The sequence below is a fragment of the Myotis davidii genome, unplaced genomic scaffold (genome assembly GCF_000327345.1).
Source record: "Myotis davidii unplaced genomic scaffold, ASM32734v1 scaffold6, whole genome shotgun sequence".
In the NCBI taxonomy this organism is placed as follows: Eukaryota; Metazoa; Chordata; class Mammalia; order Chiroptera; family Vespertilionidae; genus Myotis; species Myotis davidii.
Genome location: NW_006383011.1, coordinates 13,961,378 through 13,982,525, shown reverse-complemented (window position 1 = coordinate 13,982,525; position 21,148 = coordinate 13,961,378). Strand labels below are relative to the sequence as shown.

Here is a 21,148-nt window from a genome sequence, read left to right as displayed (position 1 = left end):
CATGTAAGATGTTCTCTTTGAAAGTTTTCTCAGCTAATTGCACTGTGTTAAGGTCCTAACATTTATTGTTCTTGTCTCCACAGCTGGTGTCTGCTCAACTATGACAAAACACCTAAGCTGACCTTTCAGCTCCATCCCAAACTCCCCCATTCACCTTAGCTGGGCCTTCGTCTTCCTCCCACCTCCATCCCCTTCTTATGCCAGTTTCCTGTCTTCTGTTCTCCTGGGGTCACAGGAAAATGTTATCATTGGTTTTTCTCTCCTGAACAAAAGGCTGGAGAAAGTCTCATTTTTCTGTCTTCCCTGTGGGGTCTGATCTAACATATAAATGTAGAAGTAGTAAATTGCTCAGAATAATCTGAGAAATTTTGGGAGATTCTCTATCTTTCTTTGTCCCTCCCGATCTCCATTTCCCCTCCTTCCTCCTTAGCTGCTTATGTACTCCCCCCCCGCCCCCCCGCCGTGTCCACCCCACCCATTTCCATTTCCTTCTGGGTCTGTTCAGATTCTTACAACTTCACATTATACATTGCCTTTCTCCTCCTCTTTCAAAGTCAGGTGCCTTGAGAAAAGGCAAATACATTATGTCACTAATATAGTTTGAATTTGTTTGTCAGGTGGTTTCTTTAGTCCTGGAGCAGCATGGGCATTCTGGGGGGAAGAAGAGAGGATGGTGGAAGACAGGGATGTTTCAGGGGAAACCATATACCAGGCACTAAATAGCGAAGGCAGGAGAGACTGCTTGGTTTGCTACAAGCTGGCTCTGGTGACACCTGTCCTATTGAGGATCCTGCTGACTTCCTCCAGACTGAGATTAGAGGCCTTTAGGTAAAACCAAGGCCACTCGCTGTTTGCCTTCCTTTCTCTGCTCAGCCAAAACAACATATTTGGAAGATGCAGACTAAACAATGCATATTACAGGCCCAGAGGCTGATGGGCAAGACAGCTCCCAAGTAAAGTGTTGGTAACCGCTCAAGGAGAAACTTACAGTAGAACCTTTTGGAGAGATTGAATCTTGTGAACAGTTGGAAAGTGCTTAATGCCTGTGTTGGATATTAACCTAGAGAGAGAGAGAGAGAAAATGAGAATGAGGTAAAATAAAACTGGCTATTTTAACAATTGCTAAAGTATAAGCTTTTTATGTTTAAAATATTAATTTTGAGCTATTAGAAAAATGTACCAGAAAATCCCATAATATGTATGAATCATGCTTACATTTTCTATTTTAAGGTTTTAACTAAGGCCTAGTGAGCTATTGAATCCTTAGAGAAGAGAAGCGTGCACCTCAGGCACCCAGGGGCTAGTATGCCACAATGCAGACTTTTTTTTTTAAGATTTAAGAAGCCAGTATGATCCAAAAGATTAACCAGAGAACTTATATGCATATATGCATAACCAATGGACACAGACAATAATAGTATGGTGAAGGCCCATGGTGGAGGGCAAGTATGGGCCACAAGGAGTCAATGAGGAAAAAGGAGACATCTGTAGTACTTTCAACAATAATGATTAAAACCAAACCAAAGTGTGTGATTTTCAACTAGATAACAAAATTTTCCCAAATCATTTTTTTGTTTCTAATCTCCTCATATTCTTTGGAGAACTGTCTGTTCTCCATTCCAAATTACTCAGTTGAGATTAGAGCATGATTTCCATGCCTCTCCACAGCAGGGTATGCATGTAACTGTCTCCTGGGAAAAGGTTGGAGTCTGGTTAGAGTTGAGTCCATTGAGAGACAGTTTGTGAATTTCTACAGCTGAAATTGTAGAGCTAGTATATATTTGATAATATGAGTTCAGAGACTTGATTTGGGGGGAATGAAACAGGGAGGGAGGAAAGATAAGTAATACCAGGATAAGGTATTGAGTTGGCCACCACAATTGGTGACTGGTACTTAATGCCATGGACTTAATTTAGAAGTTTTCAAAAAGGATCTCAGAACTGTTCCTCTGAATAAGGGACAAGGGAAAGCATTTATCTATAGACTACTATTTCCTGTTGGTCCAATGTGTCCTGATGGTCTTAACTCTCTGCTTCTGCCTCGCACACTGAGAGTGTCCAGTGAGTTCCTACTGGGTATCTTCGAGTGGTATGACAGAGTGGTAATCCCCAGGATAGAGTGGTATACAAGACCAGCCTGGGTGCTGTTCAGTTTGTACCTGCATTGAGCTGGTTGACATTTGGGTGGAGCTGGGTTCCACAGCAGTAGTGGAGAAGGCTTTCAAGTGACATCTGAGAGTTGTCTGACACACTGTTCCTCAGCATTTCCCTCACTCTTGTGAGTTACTCAGAATCCTTCCCATACCTCCCCACTCCTGTTTACCTTTCCTGTGTGTGGCTTCCTAAGCCAGAGTTGGTCATGATTGCTTCAGTCTAAAGAACCTTCACTGGTGCTCTCATCATTGTGAAGGATTGTGTCTTTGGGGGCTTATGGTTTTAGAGTAGTCTTTGGTGTCTTGTTCTCTGTATTTAAAGAGTCAGGGAATTCTTCCTCTGGGCTCCCTGTAATGGTTCTCAAGTCTTTTGGTCCCTCTTCATTCCCAATGATCTATATAGAACCCATCTTGCTCAATTCTTCTTTTGATTATGTACTTCAGCCACCCTTGAGATGGTCTTCCAATGCTTTTTATTTGGGAAAGGGATTGTTAACATGCTATACCTAGCACCTGCGAATTTATTTCTGTTCCTGAAATTTTGCCTTTTCTAAAATGTCATATCAGTACAGTTATATATTGTGAAATTTTTGAATCTGGCTTCTTTCACATAGTATAACGCACTTGAGATTCTTCCATGTCGTGGTGTGTTCACTGCATTTTATTGTTGAGTAGTAGTCCATTGCATTGATACACCATAGTTTATCCATTCACCTTCATCACGAAGGGCACATAGGTTGTTTCTACTTATTGTGGTTATATAAAAAAAGCTTTTTTAAACATTTGTGTACTGTGGGAGGAGGGAGGAGAGGGAAGGAAAACATTTTTATTGGGTAAATAACTGTGAGTGGGATTTCTGGCTAGTATGGTAAGTGAATGCTTAACTTTGTTAGAAACTGCCAAACTGATCTCCAAAGTGGCTGTACCATTTTGCTTTCCCACCAGCAGTGTATAAGAGTTCTAGTTGTTCTATATCCTTTGGTTATTTTAAAACATATATTCTTTGAATATAAAAGTTATATCTATTTATTGTGAGACTTATGGAAAAGTTTGGGAACATCTTCAGAAGAAAGTAAAAATCATCTTTAGTTTCACTACTGAGAGATAACTTCTGTTAACCTTTGGCGTTTGATGTGTCATCCAGAACAATTAGCTTTCATGGTTGCTTTCTATAACCTCTGCAATTCTACTCATTCCCAACAGAAACATTGCCATAACTAAATACCTACTAGCTTGGCACAGTCCTACTCCACATTTGTTATTTAATCATAGTAGCCTTTTATTTTTAGTTCTCTTCTCATGTGTCTATGCAACATTCCCTTAATGAAACATCAAAACAAGGATCACATTTAATATTTTCTGACAATCTATTAAATCTGTGTGTAGATTTGGAATGCATTATGTGTTCATAAAATATTGAGTTAATTGGTTGATGTTTCAAAGATGTTTCTTGCTTTTTTTCACCAAGAATGTATCAAAATCCTAGTTAACATACTTGTCAGGTATCACTGCTACTGGAGTAATTAATCTTAAACAGAGACAGGGAGGTTTGGAGGTCAGGGATCAGGAGAACCAACATGCCAACTATGGCCTAAACGGGACACAAGCCATTTCATATCTCTGGACTGGAAAGTTTGTGGACTGAGTAATATCAAGTTAGACACCTCTGTGCTCTGTTTCACATCCTGCCTGGTTTCCTGCCTCCTGCTCACACTTTCATAACTGGGCCCATTTAACTCATACTCAGCTCAAACTTGGCTCAGTCTCCATGGGAACCAGACTCCTTAGCAATCAAGGGGAATTTAATGAGCCCAAGGGCAGGATTTTAAAGAGTTCATCCCTATTAGCCTGGCTGCATATTCTGTTTTGACCTAATATTCTGGTTTAACAATTGGGCCCTGGTCCTATACTCAAGGCAAGTAGCAGAGCCTCAAAGCTAGCAGTTCTGGTGCTAGAGGATTGGGTTCAAGTCCTGGCTATACCACTTTTTAAGATGTATGGCCTTAAGGGGATACCTGAAGCTTTTAGGTCCTTCACCTTGTTTCCAGGGAAATGATGAATTTACCCTACAGGAAAACTTAGCACCACACCCAAGGTCATGCTCCAGCCTTATATTCCATTTGCCATAACTGAAACCCATCTGATATCCATTTTCCCCTAGGAGCATGACCTTGCTCTTCCTTAGTTCTTTTGGGTACTGCAATGCTGTTTCTAGATCTGGTTCTTCATTGTCTCCGTGGGCCTTCCATGATGCCTGAGTGGTCTGGCTTGTTATCTGCTGCCTGATGCTCCTTGTGTCTTTTTGGAACCACTGGAAGCCACAGCTAAGTCTCCCAGATTCTTCCTTCCTCTTTTCTCTAACTTATTCCTCTTCCTTCTGTTAAACCTGCCTGGATCCACCTTTTTCTGTCTGATTCTGTTTAGTCTCTGGGTCCTGATCATATCATCACCTAGAGGTTTGTTGGCCATCTCAAGGGCAATCACTACAAAGACTTGACAAAATTGAAAGTGATTTACACATTTTTAAAACAAACATATAAGTGATACAAATTTATTGACTTTATCTGTGATGAAAAATGGTTGTCAAATAGTGTTAAAAGACAGATATTTTCAATTAGACATATTTTATTTGTATCTTTAAGTGAAAGGTGATGTATCAATGAGGAGGAATAAAACAGCATTTGAAAGAAATCTGTGGCATAGAAAGCATTTTTAAAAATGCATGGAAATGGCTAATTTATTGCTGAAAATAATGCATGTCATCATTTATGACCACTTTTGCATATTTTTAAAAACAAGGAAATACAACTTTGTAACCTATTTAAGTTTTTATTGGGTTTTGCATACTTTCATGAGAATTATAAAAGTGTACATCTTATGGATTGTTGGTAAGAACATCTGATTGACATTAGGAAAGAAAGTATACTAGCTAACTTTCATAAAAATATTTGCATAAAAGTTTAGGAGTTGAACACTAAGAATGAGTCAAAGATGCAGCTATTGGCTTGCATTCCATTGTATCTACTTATTTCAGTGAAGTTTTGTTCACAGCTTTGACAGCCATTGAAATCTAGTATTGATATGATCTGTGAATTGCTTTTCTCAGTGTTACACAAAGGATCCTATGTAATAAAAGCCTAATATGCTCAGTGTCAGGTTGTCCGGTTGTCCGTTCACCCAATCAAAGCATACTAAGTGTCTGGTTGTCCATTCAACCAATCAAAGCATAATATGCTAATGATATGCTAAGGCCACTCAACTGCTCACTATGACATGTACTGACCACCAGGGGGCAGATGCTCCAACGGGTAGGTTAGCTTGCTGCTGGGGTCTGGCCAATTGGGACCGAGCGAGATGGGCCGGACATGCCCTGGAGCCGTCCCACAGTCCCTTTCCAGCTGGCCAACCTCCTGTGTTCCTCCCAAGCCCTGATTGTGCACCAATAGGGTCCCTTGACCTGGCCTGCGCCCTCTTGCAATTTGAGCTGAGGTGCCACCCTTCCCCCCTGCCGAGTGCAAATTTCGTGCACTGGGCCTCTAGTTAAGAATTAATGAAGCACATCCTATGACATTGATTTCTTTAAAGTCTTGTTATTATAACAAATGTAGTGAAAGTAAAATAGGCATTTTGTGCCATATAAAATGGCATATGAGGCAAGATGTAAATGTAAAAGCATACTATTCATTTTTATTTATACTTAATATTATTTTTGTGTATATTTTGTAGTGCACACATTTATACTGCAATTGCATGTGCATCTGCTTATAAATAAATGCAGTTATTTTGGGACAAGTTTTCTTTTTTTTGCTGATGGGGTGAGGAATCAAGACTATATTGTCCAATGCATAGGATGTTTTGCTTGGGAAGATAAGCCTGAGATTCTGAAGGGCTGCCAGGAGGAAATGGTAATAGATTTGTGCTGCGATGCTCTGGAAAGTAGGATTAATAATAATAATGGCCAACAATTATTGAACACTTCCTCTGCACCAGGCACCGCACCACGCACTTAACATTGATTATTTTATTTATTCCTCTCCTTTACCTTAGGAGACAGGTATCATTACCATCCTCATATCAGAGTGAAGGGGGCCCAGCTGAGTGAGCTCAGGTATTTTTGGATGGCCCCCTTTAGATTACAACCTGGAGTGGTAAGGTCAGAGGCTCTGAAAAACTTCTCTGTAGTTGTACAGAATACATTAGTCACAAGATGAGATCCCTACTCCTAGCATAACCATTAACCTCTACACATACCATGTCTGGGTAAAAAGAGACCATGTTCTTTAATGGCCAACCAAATCAAAAGGAAACGAAACTGAAGATGAACCTTTGATAAAAGGTGTGTTTTTTTAATGTAGAAAAAGAAGTTTGTGTTGGGCTATTTTGCAGCTCTCACTATTGGTTATTTGTTCTTTCAGCTTAGAGCATGCTACAGGATCCCTTTGGGGCTAGGGCGGATCTCAGTGTATCAGGATGTCAAAGTCTGAGTTTTCCTTCACACCAAACTATGAGAGGTGCTGCATTCCAGGTTTCTGGCATCCAGTTGCACAGTTTTTCGCCACTCATTCCTATTGGACATGAAAACAGTATACAGACCTTATGAAAAGGGTTTCTGGAGACAACTGTGAATTTGCCCTTCCCGCCATGGGGAAAGGTGGGAGCTGCTTCACTTGGGTTGAGAGAAGGACTTTAAGAAGACCAGGTGGCAAGATGCATGGCTGTCCCCTCCTGTTTGGGTGGCCCAGTGACCAGTATCTGACTTGGGCCCAAGCAAGAGGCTGGCTAAGGTGGCAATAGCTTAGCCGTGGTCGGCAAACTGCAGCTCGCAAGCCACATGTGGCTCTTTGGCCCCTTGAGTGTGGCTCTTCCACAAAATACCACGTGCAGGCACGCACGCACGTACAGTGCGATTAAAACTTCGTGGCCTGTGTGCAGAAGTCGGTATTTTGTGGAAGAGGCGGTATTTTGTGGAAGAGCCACATTCAAGGGGCCAAAGAGCCTCATGTGGCTCATGAGCCACGGTTTTCCGAGCCGCAGTTTGCCGACCACTGGAGTGGACTGCTATTTAGAAAGTAACCAGAGTCCTAGGACCTAGTCACAGTTCTGACCCAGCCTCTAACAAGAAAAGACTGGAAAATAACCTTGCTTCATATTTGTGTAGCATATATGACCCACAGAGTTATTTTAGAGTACCTCATCTGACTTCACAGTGATTTTCTAAGATGAGCAGAATTCTGATTTGCACCTTATAGAGAAGGGAGGCAATGCTCACAGAGAGTAAATGAATCACCCAAATGTCTAGACTTGAACAAGAAAGAATAACAGTTGATGCTTACCAGTGCCCTTACTTCCATAGTAGGCACCATCGTAAATGTCTTTCCTACAATAAAGTCATTTAATTTTGCCCACAACTCATGAGGCAGGTATTATTAGCTCTATTTTGTATATGAGGAAACTGAGGCTTAGAGAGTTTCAGTTAACTTGTCTTTTAGAAGGTGGAAGAAAAATATCTAGGCATTCTGGTTCCCATGTCTCTTGCTGATTTCTTTCCATTATACCACACTGGCCAACAAGGACTTTCAAAACCTAAAGATCTCTCCAGGTTAGACCTATGCTAACAGAGCGTTGCCAAGTGCTACTCTTTTGAGACCTTCCTGGATGCTGATATAAGAATAACTTTAATCAAACTATTAATTCGTGGTAAGCAGTTACTTTTAAATTACGTAGGGGAGTTGCAGAAGAGTTTATATTTAAACAGTTTGCACACCCTTCCCCAAACTCATTTCTAACATTAATTATTAAGAAAGCTACTTCTTAGGTATATTTCAGTTTAGCCTGTGTAGGTGCTCACAGGTCCTAAGTGGCAAACGTGAATGAAATGTCAACATTGTGCTCAGAACACTGGGTCCACTTGCATAGGCGTCACCCACACCCTACGCCTCTCCAGGTATGTGGTGCTGAGAGCAGGACGTACTGGGTGGGAGTCAGACATTCCTGCCTTCAGTTCTCGGTTCTATCAAATACAAAATCTCCGAGTTTCAAAAAAATCCTCATTTGTGAATCACGGAAAATACAGGCCTCACTGTTTTGGAAGACTGGAAGATGATGAATTGTGTGAATGAGATACCTAGTGTAGGGTCTGCCATTTAGTAAGTAGATGCTCAACAAGTACCATTTTCCCTCTCCTCCTGCCCCAAGATCATTCCTTAAGTCCAGTCTGTGAGTTTAGGCAATTCAGTCATCTCCAAACCTCAAGTTTCCCATCTGTAAAAAGGAGCCATCCATAAGTATCTCACAGGACTTTTAAAAGTCTACATAAGTTAATACATAGTGAAAGTACTTCCTAAATTATGATTCTGTTCCCTATCCCTACACCACCCAGCAATGCCTCAAGCGATTAGTAGGGCTTGTACTCATTTGCTGTTTTGAACTTTTAAAGTTCTCCCACTCTGACTCATCTCCTCCCTTTCTTACATCAGCTTGAAGGACATAGGGTCATTCTTTTTCTCTCCACTTCACTCAAGGCCCAAAGAAGCCTGGTTCCTTGCTTACAAGTTCTCACAAGCAGGGGAAGGGCTGAGACCTGGGTGTGTGGCTCTCCTGCAAGGAGAAGAGCTTCTCCTGGTGCCCTGCCCAGTGAATCTGTGTTCTGGTGGCTGTTGTGGTTTGACTCTTGTCTAGAGAGACTGCGCTGGGTGAGTTTTGTGAGAGAGGCTGCTGCCTAATTTCTTCCGATGCACGTCTCCCACACATCCTGCTCCCTCTTCCTAGCACTACTATCTTTGAATCCCCAACTCAGCACCTCTAGAACTAGACATTATTTGTGGGGTGTTTGGTGTGGGTGAGCTCATGATTAAACGGCAGCAGATTGTACAATATCTGCTGGAGATGAACAGTCTCTTCCTTAGAGCATTTGCTGCTGCAGTGTTCACATGCTCTAACACCCCAAGATATTTCTCTAAAAACAGCAGCTGCTACCCTCTACCACCCGAATAGAAAAGTTCAACCCGAACACGTTCCCATTGAGGGCCCCCTGTGTGGGAGCTGACCTGTGGCAGACCCTGTACTGTGACATAGATTTTGCTTCAGATTAGAGGTCAGTGGAATCACGTGGTGACTTCTGTCACTTCATTGCCCTCAGTCCTGAGCCAGCTGGACCGCATTCCTCCTGCAGCCGGGCCATGGAGAAGACAGAACACATCTTCCCAGATGGACAGACTGACTTTGGGAGCATTCGGCTAGAATACACCTGTGTTCACACCCATTGTGAAGGGTAAAGCAGAGGAGATGAATGAGGGCAGAGAGGAAAATAATGGGTCCCTCAATAAGTGTGGCAGAGGATTTGAGAACAGGTGCATGAGAGGTCTAGATCACAGCCAGGATCCTCTGGAAGAAAAACATGAATAGTTGAGGGCCTTTTTTGTGCCTGGCACTGGGGACATAGAGATGAAGAAAACCTGGTCCTGACCCTGGAGTGGCACAGAATGTGGTAATTGGAGTTGACACCCTCCCCCCTCTCATTGTCCAGCCTACCCCTGCTGCCCACTGTACTTCCCAGCCTCCGCTGGCCCATCTCTGCTTCAGAGTCTGCCTTCATCCCTACAGAGAGGCGGCTGATAGTTCCTGTATTCGCTCTAAATCTTAGTGTGTGGCCTCTCCAGGGATAACTGCAAATCTGAAAGGGCCTGGAAGGACAATACAGCCATAGAAAACTCCCAGCACGGGGGCTGCAGTGGTGGAAGCAGCAGCAGCAGTTTATTTTCCATGGGGGCTGTGATTCTCCTGACTCCCCTTCGGATCCTGCTCACTGAGCTGTCTTCCCTTCTGCCTGTGCCTGAGGCAGGCGCCCAGGATTTGTGATTTGCCTCTCCAATGCCCGCCGGGGGCTGCCTGCCTCCTAAGCCTCACCTCCACATGCGGGGCCTCTATGGCCCTGCTGGGGCTGGCTGTGCTCATCCGTGAGGGACCGAAGTGGCAGGGGTTCATCCTTCCATTCCTTTAGTTCCAGGAGTTGAGCTTTGGAGAGTAATTGGTAGCTGGTTTAATGTGCCCATAGGATCTCAGCTGGAATCCTGGAGAGGAGCCTGATCTGGGAAATAGTGATCTACAAGATGCTGGATCCTCCTATCTCGGGGAGGGGCTTTCTCCTTCCATACTGGGTCTGAATATGCTGAACTCAGGACAGACAGTGACACTGGGAGTCCCAGGTGATGAAGATGACAATTAGACACAAGGCTTAAAGAGGTCCTCGAGGATGTAGAGTCCATTTTCCTCATGTGACTAACCTCATGAAACATATTCTGTTATTTCCATTTTGCAGATGACGAAACCGAGACTTAAAGGGTTTAGTCCATCATTGTCTGGGGCTGATACTAGCAACGAGGAAGAAATTGGGCTGATTTTACACAGCTAATCTGAGACTCCTTTCTCTCTGAGCCTTCTCTAGACCTGTCCTTATATCTGATTTCTGTTGATGACAGAGACAGATCTCATTTCAAAATAATTGAGCTGAGGATACACCTACCTCATAAGAAGGTATAGCCTGAGAAAATATAATTCAGAGACTCTGCAGGTGGGTGGAGTAGATGGTTACCTATATGCTATATGAGTGGCTCCTGTAGGGACTTATCTCTCTCAGAGCCCCTTGCCTGGGAGTCTATCATGTTCAGTTCTCGGGCTTAGCATTGCTCTTTCCAGGCTTCATTTTTAAAAATACAAAATCCCCTGGAAAGAATATCAAGACCTGAACATATTGATGTGAGTTAATGGATCAAATAATTATCTTGCAGATGGAAAGGACCTGGTCTTCTTGCAGGAGAAGGCACACTGGGCAAGTTAGAGGAACAAGGACGAGAGGTTACTGGCATAAAAATGTCACCTTCTTTCAGATCAGGCCCTCCGACGAGAGGAGGTCCTGCCCTCCTTGAACTGACATGCTCAGGCTAAAATCTCATCCTGAACTTTAGTGTTCCAGAAGGGAAATCTGGCCATATTTTCCTGGAGTTGACAATGGCAGGCAAAGTTGGCTGTGCTAGATAGATTACTGATAAAAGAAGCAATCATATAATTTCCATTGTGCCCTAACATCCTTGTAGTCATGACAACATGTTTAGATACTTATAATGCTGACAACCAGGGAGGTGGCTAATAATTTCTTCCCAATCATCACAGTCCCTGTGTAAGATGACTTCTGGCCCAGACTGAATTCTTGATGAGTGCTGTCTGCAGGATGATTCTGTGTGGAAAACACTGGGGTTTATGAGATGTGAGTGGGCAACAATCGCTGCAGTCACTTGGTCCATGTCTGACATAGAGGTGAATCATATACCAGTGATAGTTGTGCAGAAATGTGTTTCCCATTACCTTTCTATTTCTCCAGATGCCACCATTAATGTACCCCTGCATTATGGCCACTTCCTCTGAGCAGGACTCCCTTGAGTGTGTCTATACCCTGCCAGTAGTCAATCCACAACCCAATTCACTGTCACCTTGCCACTCTTCTATTCAAGAATCTCTATGGCTTTCTCTTTCCTACTGAATTAGACCTAAACGCCTCTGCCTTAATGTTTTTCCAATCTTACTAAACCCAACCTATCCAAATATAGTCATATTTCTTTCTCTCCAGTGCACACCTTTAAAAAAATCTTTATTGTTGAAAACACTACATATGTCCCATTTTTATCCCCTCCAGCCTGCCTCCACCCCAGGTCTTCACCACCCTATTGTCTCTGTCCCCGGGTTATGCATATATGCATATCTTTTTAGTTGGGACCCAGTTTCTCCCCATCCTCTGCCTATTCCATAATGGTTCTTTCACATTTTTGTTTTTACTCAACTATTTTTTCCACAGGAAGTTTCTCCTTCCTTACTATCTTTTTAAATTTTGCCTATCCTTCAAATTGCAGCTAAGTTCACTTTATTACCAAGAAGCTTTTTCTGATGAGTCCAGCCAAGGCGTTGGGTTAGTACTCTTGTCTATTACCAGTACCACACAGCTCTAAAGATGTGTTATTATTTTCAGGGGTTAATGGTTGATAGTCTTTTCCCCCCAGAAGACTGTGTTCCTTGAGGTGATCCAGAACTGTCTACAGGTGTCTGCTGTATCTCTCACAAGGCCCTCCATCCTTTCTCAACCACCCTTTCTAAGGCATCACTCTCCGCCTTATTTGCTTTATTAGGGACTTATACCACTTTCACCACATGACATTATCTAGCATTATTTATCTCCTCAAACAGTAAGCTCCATAAGGGTAGGGGCTCCATTTGCCTTGTCATCTTTTGTACACCCAACATCCACAACAAAGCCTCAGATGTACTATGACTTCAATAAATGAATGTTGACTGAACAAATGAGTTTGCATTCATTGGCCAATTCACGTCCAAAATGGTGCAGAAATGGGGAGGCATCAACCCTTTCCACCATGTGTGTGGCTGCCATAACATATAAAATTTAACTCCAGTATATATCTTTTCCAAGCCACCATAGAAAGTGTTGCTGAATAATGTTTCAGAGTAATACCGTCTGTAGGGCACTGCACATTCCTTTCAGAAGAGCCCACTGACCAGGGACCACAGGCAAGGCTAGCTTACTTCTACAAAATGCATATATTCTCTTACTGTGCTGCTTACTCTTTGGATTGCTGTGAGGTTTAAATGCAATAAAGTATGATTTAAAAAAAGCATTAAATTGTAAATCAACATAAACATGGGAAGCATTAGCTAACCAGCTGGCAGTGTGAAGAACTGAACTTTATTTTGATGGAGATGGTAAGAGAGATTGTGGACCACAAGGTTGGAAATAACACTACAGGGAAGTTAGGAGCCCTCCATTTGAACTCTGCAGGATAATGTACTATTGTTTGTTGGAAGGATGTTTATGGATATCTCAGGATTTCAGTAAGAAGGATGCCTTTGTCCTTAGAAAAATACAAATGATGTATTTCCATGTTTGAATGCTGAGGAGTGAATCCTATCCAAAAGAAACAGTTAAAGAGGCCTTCAAAAAACTTATAAATATTGGAAAGGGAAGGAGATACCACCATCATCACCATGATTATCATTATTGAATTAATCCCTACAACAGTCTCAAAAGGTAGGTATTATTATTCCTTTAAGAAGAGGAGAGAACTAAGGTACAAAGAAATGAAGTTCCTTACAGGGGCTCCCTTAGCTAATAAATCACAGGGCCAGGAATTTAATAAGAATTGCTAACATTTACTGAGAATTTTCTAAATGTCAGTCATCCTTCCAAGTACTTCATTTAATACAAGTACTTCATTTAATACAAGGATGCAGACAGTGCTATTCCCAAGTTAAAGAAAGTAAGACTGAGACTTAGAGAAGTTAAGCCAATTATCCAAAGTCACACAATTAGCAAGGGCAGAAGCTGACACCTGGCCCAGACAGGTGGCAGTGGAACCCGTGTGCTTCCTTGCTACTGTATACTACCTCCCCTGTCCCTGCCCTTCGTGCCTTTGCCATACAATGTCCAACAAATGCTTTTATAACAAGAAAAGTTACTTTCATTATCCCCACAAACCAAATGAAAGAGGAATGAAGGAAAGACAGAATAGAATTTAGGGGCAGGAAAGAAATAGCCTGAATTGCTGAGTTGAGTCCCAGTGAAAGAATGTCCAGGAATTATCCCCAACTGGAGAAAGCAGAGGGCGTGGTTGCCCTTAGCAGATATCCTAAGGAGGTCTGACAGGCCCACATGTGAGTGGAAGGTCATTATCAGTTAGATGGAGCCTATCAGTATGTGTGAAGCATTTGCTAAGATGGGATTATGGTTTATTGAGTAGCAAAAAGTAACATCAAGCTACCTGAGAATTACATTGACAGGATGCAAAGGCAAGAAAATATTGTATGAACCTTATTTATAGATCAATAGGTAATCTTTCATACACAAAAGGTCAGCTTCAGGAAGGTGGAGTGATAAAGAGAGAAACATTGCCTGCAAGTACAATATTGATGAAAAAAAAATTCATCCAGGTGAATTCCTTGATATATATTTCTTTAGTCAAAGTACATTTCTTTATTCATGAGTGTTTTCCCAACCACTTTGGGTTCCTCAGTGAAGTATGAAGGCAGTAATGAAGAATACTGATTTCTGGTTGTCTTGAACACTGTGCCATAAAATGATCAACATCAAATGGAAGAAAAACATTTCTCAGTGTGTGTGTGCAGCAATTGGATGCTCAAGTCAAATGACAACTCACCCCTACGCCTTCTAGTTTCCTGCTTTGGTGGCTGTAATGATAGGCATTTATCCTGGCTTAAGGAAATAAACAACTCCTCAGTTCTACTGGTCCCTCTGATTTCTTCATCCATTTTGTGTGTGTGTGTTGTGTGTGTGTGTTTTTTTCTTTTCTTTTAGCATGTACTTCATCATCCAAAAGAATATCTGAAATCGTTACCGTCTACCTCTGCCTGGTTGCTGGCTGGTAAAGTTATTTATGACTTCTGCTCAGACACTAAGTGTGGAAGGAAGCTTACCTGGGCTTTGTTTCCATGATATAAGCTTTCAGAGTAGAGGACCAACCATGAATTTAGGTGATTCCTCATTGCAGTTGGGAAAATATTTCTGAATCTTGAATAGAGATATTGCTAATGTCTTTGGATTCTTAGGGTCACTGGATGCCACATCCTGGGGAGGAGTATGCAGGTGGGAAAGGCCCACCTTGGGAAATAAGTGAAAAAGGCTTAAGATGAACAACCCTTTGTCTCACCTTCCTGATGCAGATTTGCGCGGCAGTGGATGTGACAGACTTTTGGACACTGTAGAATTATGTAAGGATTTTTTTTTTTGGAGCAGTCATGGAAGAATCTTTGACAATGACAGAACTCCAAACTGCTTACTAATTCTTTTCTCTTCCCAGTTAGAAAGCACTTTTAAATGCTCTGTGAAGAATATTCTCCTCTCAGGAAAGGATGGAGCTGGAGTCGGTCACCTCCAGCTTTGTCTGAATGTGATAGGGAGCCAGATGGGAATGGGGACTACTCAACACCTCAGTGTGAGAAAAGGACACTAAGGAGAGGCTGGACATGATGACAGATGACATAGATTTCAGCCTCTTCCAGAGTCAAAGTCACACCTTTGTCCTCTGAGTTCTGCCAAAGTTTCCTCTTCTTCTATGCCCACATCCTCCCTAGATCCTCCCCAGACCCAAGCCCCTAAAGAAAAGGCCAAGGGTCCTTGCTAATAAGAATGAATGGTGCTGGTCACAAGTGGGGGTCAATATTGGGGTCAAATTCTGCATCAATGATTGTTTTTTGAAAATGTTATTTTGCAATGATTCTTTTTAATTTTTATTAATTCCTCACCTAAGAATATGTTTTTATTGGTTTAGAAAGAGGGAGGGGGGAAGGGAGAGAGAGAGAGAGAGAGAGAGAGAGAGAGAGAGAGATATCAGTTGCTTCCTATAGACACCCTGATCAGGGGTTGAGCCTGCAACTAGGTATGTGCCCTGACCAGGAACTGAACCCACAGCCTTTTAGTGGATGGGAAGACACTCCAACTAACTGAGCCACCTGGCCAAGGCTGCAATGATTCTTCATCTCTTTATTCATCTGCTCCCAGTCTACCATTTTCACTGTTATTCATGCTGTTATTATGGGCCATGGAATATGTGTGTGAGGGGGTGGTTTTCTTCTTGGGTTTATCCTCTATAGCAGTGCTTTTCACTAGCCATATGTGATAGTATGTAAACTGGGGTGCCCCTTTGCATGTCCTAGGGTACTCTTGCTGTTATTGAAGGGTCTGTGCCTCCCAGATTTCAATCAGACTTTTCTAGGAGAAAAGAGAGAAGGAGAGAGGGATAGTAGTTGGGAAGTAAAGGAGGAGGGAAAGTGAAATGAAAGAAACTGGGTAATAGGCACTAATTTATATTTGTATAGTTCTTTACAGTTTGTATACTGAAAAACAATTTTGCAAATTTTTTTTGCAGGCATAGTCTTATTTGGTTTTCACAACCACCCAATTTACAGATAAGGAAACAAAGTTGTAGAAAAGGTAATAGGCAGTCTAGCTAATAAATATCTGGAATCTAGTCCTTCTGAGTATGTATATATGGTTTTTTTTTCCTTTTCTATACTGCTTAGGCATGTCCCAAAGTTCTCATTTTGAACTCATTCCAAACACTCTAGGTAAAAGCTAAAGGTCTTAGCTGTTCAATACTTAACTATTCAACACTTATAGCAAGTTCCCTGAGGATGGACTTGTAGACTTCAGTTGATCAGAAATAATCATTCTACAAATAATAGTATATTTTAAAATGTTTTTTGAGAATTTTTTAGTATAAAATATTTTGTAAAAAGCGTTTTCATATATAAATCTCACTTGAGACTCATGAGAGCCATGTACATCCCAGAAGTGCAGTGACTGGCCCAAGAGTAAGTGGTATGGTCAGGATTAAGCCCTAGATGTTCTGAGTCTAAGACCCATACCTTATTTGTTAATCCACATTTCCTCCACTTCTGTGCCTAATCTAGGCTAGCCTCTGCAGAGAGTATAGAAAAGTCCATTTAGGGAGCCAAGACTCCAAACTCTGAAACTAGAAGTGACCATAACCCTAACTCTGAGCAGGACTGCCTACATAATTGAGGGGGTTCAGTGCAACATGAAAATGCAGGCCCCCTTGTTCACAAATGTTTCTTTTAAGACAAAGCAGCAGAGAACTAAACCTAGTCTGAGGTACTCAGGGTGTGGGGCCCTTTTGAGCACAGGGCCCTGTGCAGCTGCACAGGTTTTGTGCCAACCAAGCAAGTCCTCCAACTGACAACTCATAAGTGGATGACCTTGTTTTGTTTGTTTGTTTGTTTTTTTCCCAGATCCAGGTCATATGAACTCTCTTCTGTGAAATTGTTTATTCCTTCAGTCAGTCTCCATTCACTATGGCCTACTGTTCCTTAGTATCCCTACTAACTCCAGTTCTTATAGATCAAAATTTAGGGACAGAGACATAACATCAATAGTAGCTAATATGTATTGAGCATTTACTATGTGACAGATACTGTGCAAAACTTTGTGCGTGCTTTAAATTGATTGCCAGCATGGCCTCAATTCTGTCATTCCCTGTGTTCACATACCTGGTGTTGTGACTTCAGCTTTTCCCATCAAGAAGAAGATCTGTTTCTACCCCTTTTGAACCTGGGCTGGTCTTGAATTGCTTTGGCTCATAAAATTCACCAGAAGAGATGGTGTACTAGTTCAGGGGTTAAGTCTCAAGAGGCTTGAAAGCTTCAGCTCTCTCTCCTGGAATCCTAGGCTGCCATGAGGACGACCCTGGGCTAGCCTGCTGGAAATGAGCACCACTCGGAGGAGAGCTGTCATTTCAACTGAGACCATCCAGATCAGCCAGCCTCCCGCTGACCTGCCAACTATCTGCAGAGGCATGAGTGAGCTAAGCTGAAGTCGGGAAAACGAGAGTCCTGTCAGCAGCACCATTCCTCTGATCAACTCACAGGTGAGAGAGGATAAATAGTTGTTGCTTTAAAGCTCTTTCTTATAGGGTATTTGGTTACGTATCATGATTATTTGATAAGTAACAGATTTATTATTTCTGTTCTCTCAACAAGAAAACAAGCTTGTTTGAGAAAAATAATGGGCCTAGAAAAATTTGCTCCGTAGCCCACTTTCTTGTCTGTTATTTTGTGGGGCCACGTCATAGCATCCAGGGCTCTGTCAAGCCCTTGGCTAATTTAAATGCTATTTAAGTAGAAGAAGCAGTATTTTTGCTGATGGGGGCAAGCCTGAAGGCTGGAGCTCAAACACCAGGTATCTCTGCTGATCAATATCATGTCTATTATTAACCAAAACTTACAAAAATTAAACACTGTAATCTGTCAAAGAAAAAATGCAGAACAGAGGAGATGATGTCTTTGAGGTCGAGGTTGCAAGGTAAATGCCAGCAGAAATTTTGGCTGCATCACATTAACACTAAATTAAGACTGAGTTTGACAAGAGGTCTATGTGACAGCCCATTAATGCAAATGGCATTCATTGAGATGTCTGTTTTAGTAAATGAAAACAATGCAATTATATTAGTGAAATTCACTCATTAAACTCAACTAAAGTTCACCAGCAAGTGTCTCTCCATCTCCACTTCTGCCTCACATCTTTGATAAAAAGCAACTGCTTCCCAGAGTAGCAAGTGGACATTTTGCTAAAAGAGTATTACACACACTTTGATCATAGAGGGGGCACCAGAATTCAGGAGTTCTTACAAATATCGGAGGTTGGGCAGGTTCTGGAAGGCATCACGGTCGATGTACAGCAGGTTGTTGGCCTTTTCAATTCTTCTGTAAAAGAACATGAACATAATCTCAACAGTAAGGAACATTGTAGTATTTTTCACATTATGCAGAATATATCAAAGTCATCCATCCATTTATACATCTATTGTTTCAATAAAAATTGAGCACACATGTAGTGCCTTTTACTATGTTAATCCACACAAACTAAATATTAACTCTGTCCTGTTTAACACTCATCACCAAAGTCCTCCTGGTAAGTACATCAGAGGCAAACAAAGCCCAGGCTGGGTGGGTCATTTTCACCCTGAGCACAGCTGAGTCTTTTACTAGTAAGGATCTCCCAGGGTGTGAGGATGCTAAGAAGATAGGGATGAGACCAATATGGGGAATGGAGCTTTTGTATGGTCAGCAGACAAAAGATAAGGGGATGGAAAACAACAAAATGGGGTGGAGAACAAAAGAGTGAAGAGGCAAAGGAAGACAAAGATTGGGGGCAAACAGTGGGCATCTCTGCTTTTAACCCTGAAATCTGAGCAGACAGTAGCTGCAGATAAGCCAGTGATTCTCTTCCTGCTATAGACTGAGGCTGCTCCCTTGCGGCTGGTGGGAGGTGGTGACTTCTCCAGGTTGGCCCATGCCATGTCCTGATCAGTAGTTTGGAGGTGAGCGTGTTCGCATTTGTATTCCAACAGAGAAGTTGCCATTTCCTCATCTTGCTGGATCAATGTATATTTGCAGAGATGCTCTGTGTTAATTACTTCCTCCCTGTTTCATTAGCTTTTATGTTGTAGTAACATGTAGCTACCAGATCCAAGTACCAGGTAATTGATCATTTTAAGTACAGTCAGTGCTACATGGGGGTGAGCACCTCTCCATGAAGGAAAGAGCTGTCCCATTAGCTCTACTACCCATTGCATAGGGGGATGTCTGCTTGACCCTGCTCAGAGGGCTGACTACTGTGTGGTTCATTTCTCTGATATTTCCTGTGGGTTCTGAGACTCCAATCATGTCTCCTATTCCCAATAGGGGAAGGAGAGGCCAAGCAGAGAGAGGAGAAAGGATGGAGCAGGAGGGCAATGGGAAGAGGGAGGGAAGGCAGCAGTTGCAGAGGATTGATGAAAATGAAGGAGAAAGAGGTGGGGGGCCAAGTGGGTGGTAGGAAGGAAAAGGGAGGGAGAGTCTACCAATGTGGACAGACTGAGTGTCTGTCTTTCCTAAACAAAGTGTGTGTATATGTGTGTGTGTATTACATGCTGGTCATTAGAGACCATATATGTATGTATATGTTTATTCCCTACTGATACTTGGAAAATACTTAATACTTTTTAAAAAGATACAAGAGTCGAGAGATTTATGTTCAAGTTCTTATCCTCCTGTGGATTTTGCTGGGTGACTCTAGCCAAGCCTCATAACTTCTCTGTGCCTTTCATCACTCATCTGTAAAATTAGAAAAGTGATTAATTGGCTCTCTTAACTGTGTTTCATGAAAATTTTGTGATATGTTAATGTATATGCCACAGAAGAAACCTTTGCAGTGACATTAGTTGAGAGCCGTTTAATATAATATCTTTCTTGGAGATTCCAAGTGTATATCCTCATATTACAGGTTCTGAGAAGTTTTCCTATAGTAAGTGAATCTAGATTGATTTTCCTAATGTTTCCTAGTCTTATTTGACCATATAATCTCCCATTCTTTTTTAAACACAAAAAATTCCTGAGTGTTTAATGATATGCAGCCTACTTTGGAAAATTCTGGACTAGACCATTTCTAAAGTGTCTGCTAGCCCATGATTCTATGAAGTAATTTATGGTCATTATATGAAACAGAAGTGGATCTGTGTGAGTACTGACATATTGTAATCGAGAATGTCAACAAGAGAAAGGAAATTTGATTGGAAGAGTAGGGGAAGCAAGAATCATTGACACACTCACGCCAGTTGATGTGTTAGATCTAATTTACATTTATCATATCATACATTTGTCACAGTGATATTATGAGGCATGCAATTATATTGTTCCCATTTTATACATAAGAAAACTAAGACTCAGAATGATTTTGTATCTTGGCCAAAGTTTTTTGTGTGATTATATGACATAGGCAAGTATTCAGACTAGGACTACTCATCTTCAACTATTGGCTTTTGACTGTGGAATAACATTGAATAAGAGGATGAGGTGGAGATACTTGCTGGCAGTCTCAGAGCCAAGTTCTTGGGTTTACTATGCAAACAACTCTGGGAGTAGGGGAAATGGGGTATGACTAGGTTCTGGATTGGTGCCTGGACACAGGCAGAGTGCCCTTTGGGCTGACTTTCATCTTAAAATGAAATTGTAGGGATATGAGGACAGAGCAGAGCTGGGAATAGAAGCAGACTTTCAGGTGATGGTCAAGAATAGTCATGAGCAAACCCCATAGGTTCTTGCTTACATTTCATGTAATTTGGGCAGATTGGAGAACACATTTGCCTCTATCACTTCCAAGACATCATTCTGTGAGATCTCTCTGTGAAGAAAGATGTATAATTCCAGTCAGTTCAGTTATACTCCATAAATGGACTCAGGCTTAGCATAGAGGCTGGTGGTTAGGATGATTCATGAGACTCACAGAACACTTTTCTACCCTCCATGAAGTCAGCTGTAATAAAACGAAAATATTAGATGCTAATACTTGCAGAACAATGGGAGAACAAACCCAAGGCGATTCCTCACTTTACAGGCTTTTCAATCAATAGATACTGAGTCTG

The 21,148-nt window shown here is 41.8% G+C and overlaps 1 protein-coding gene across 2 annotated transcripts in view; it reads right to left on the bottom strand.

The window, feature by feature from the left end:
• FSHR (follicle stimulating hormone receptor) overlaps positions 1 to 21,148 on the bottom strand; it is a 135,726-nt gene that overhangs the window by 20,193 nt on the left and 94,385 nt on the right. For both annotated transcript variants that reach the window (XM_006778611.1, XM_006778612.1), the window contains exons 3-5: positions 20,833 to 20,907; positions 18,375 to 18,449; positions 989 to 1,060 (exon numbers count right to left, since the gene is read on the bottom strand). In XM_006778611.1, the coding sequence (XP_006778674.1) occupies positions 989 to 1,060; positions 18,375 to 18,449; positions 20,833 to 20,907 (222 nt within the window). The remainder of the gene's footprint in view (positions 1 to 988; positions 1,061 to 18,374; positions 18,450 to 20,832; positions 20,908 to 21,148) is intronic.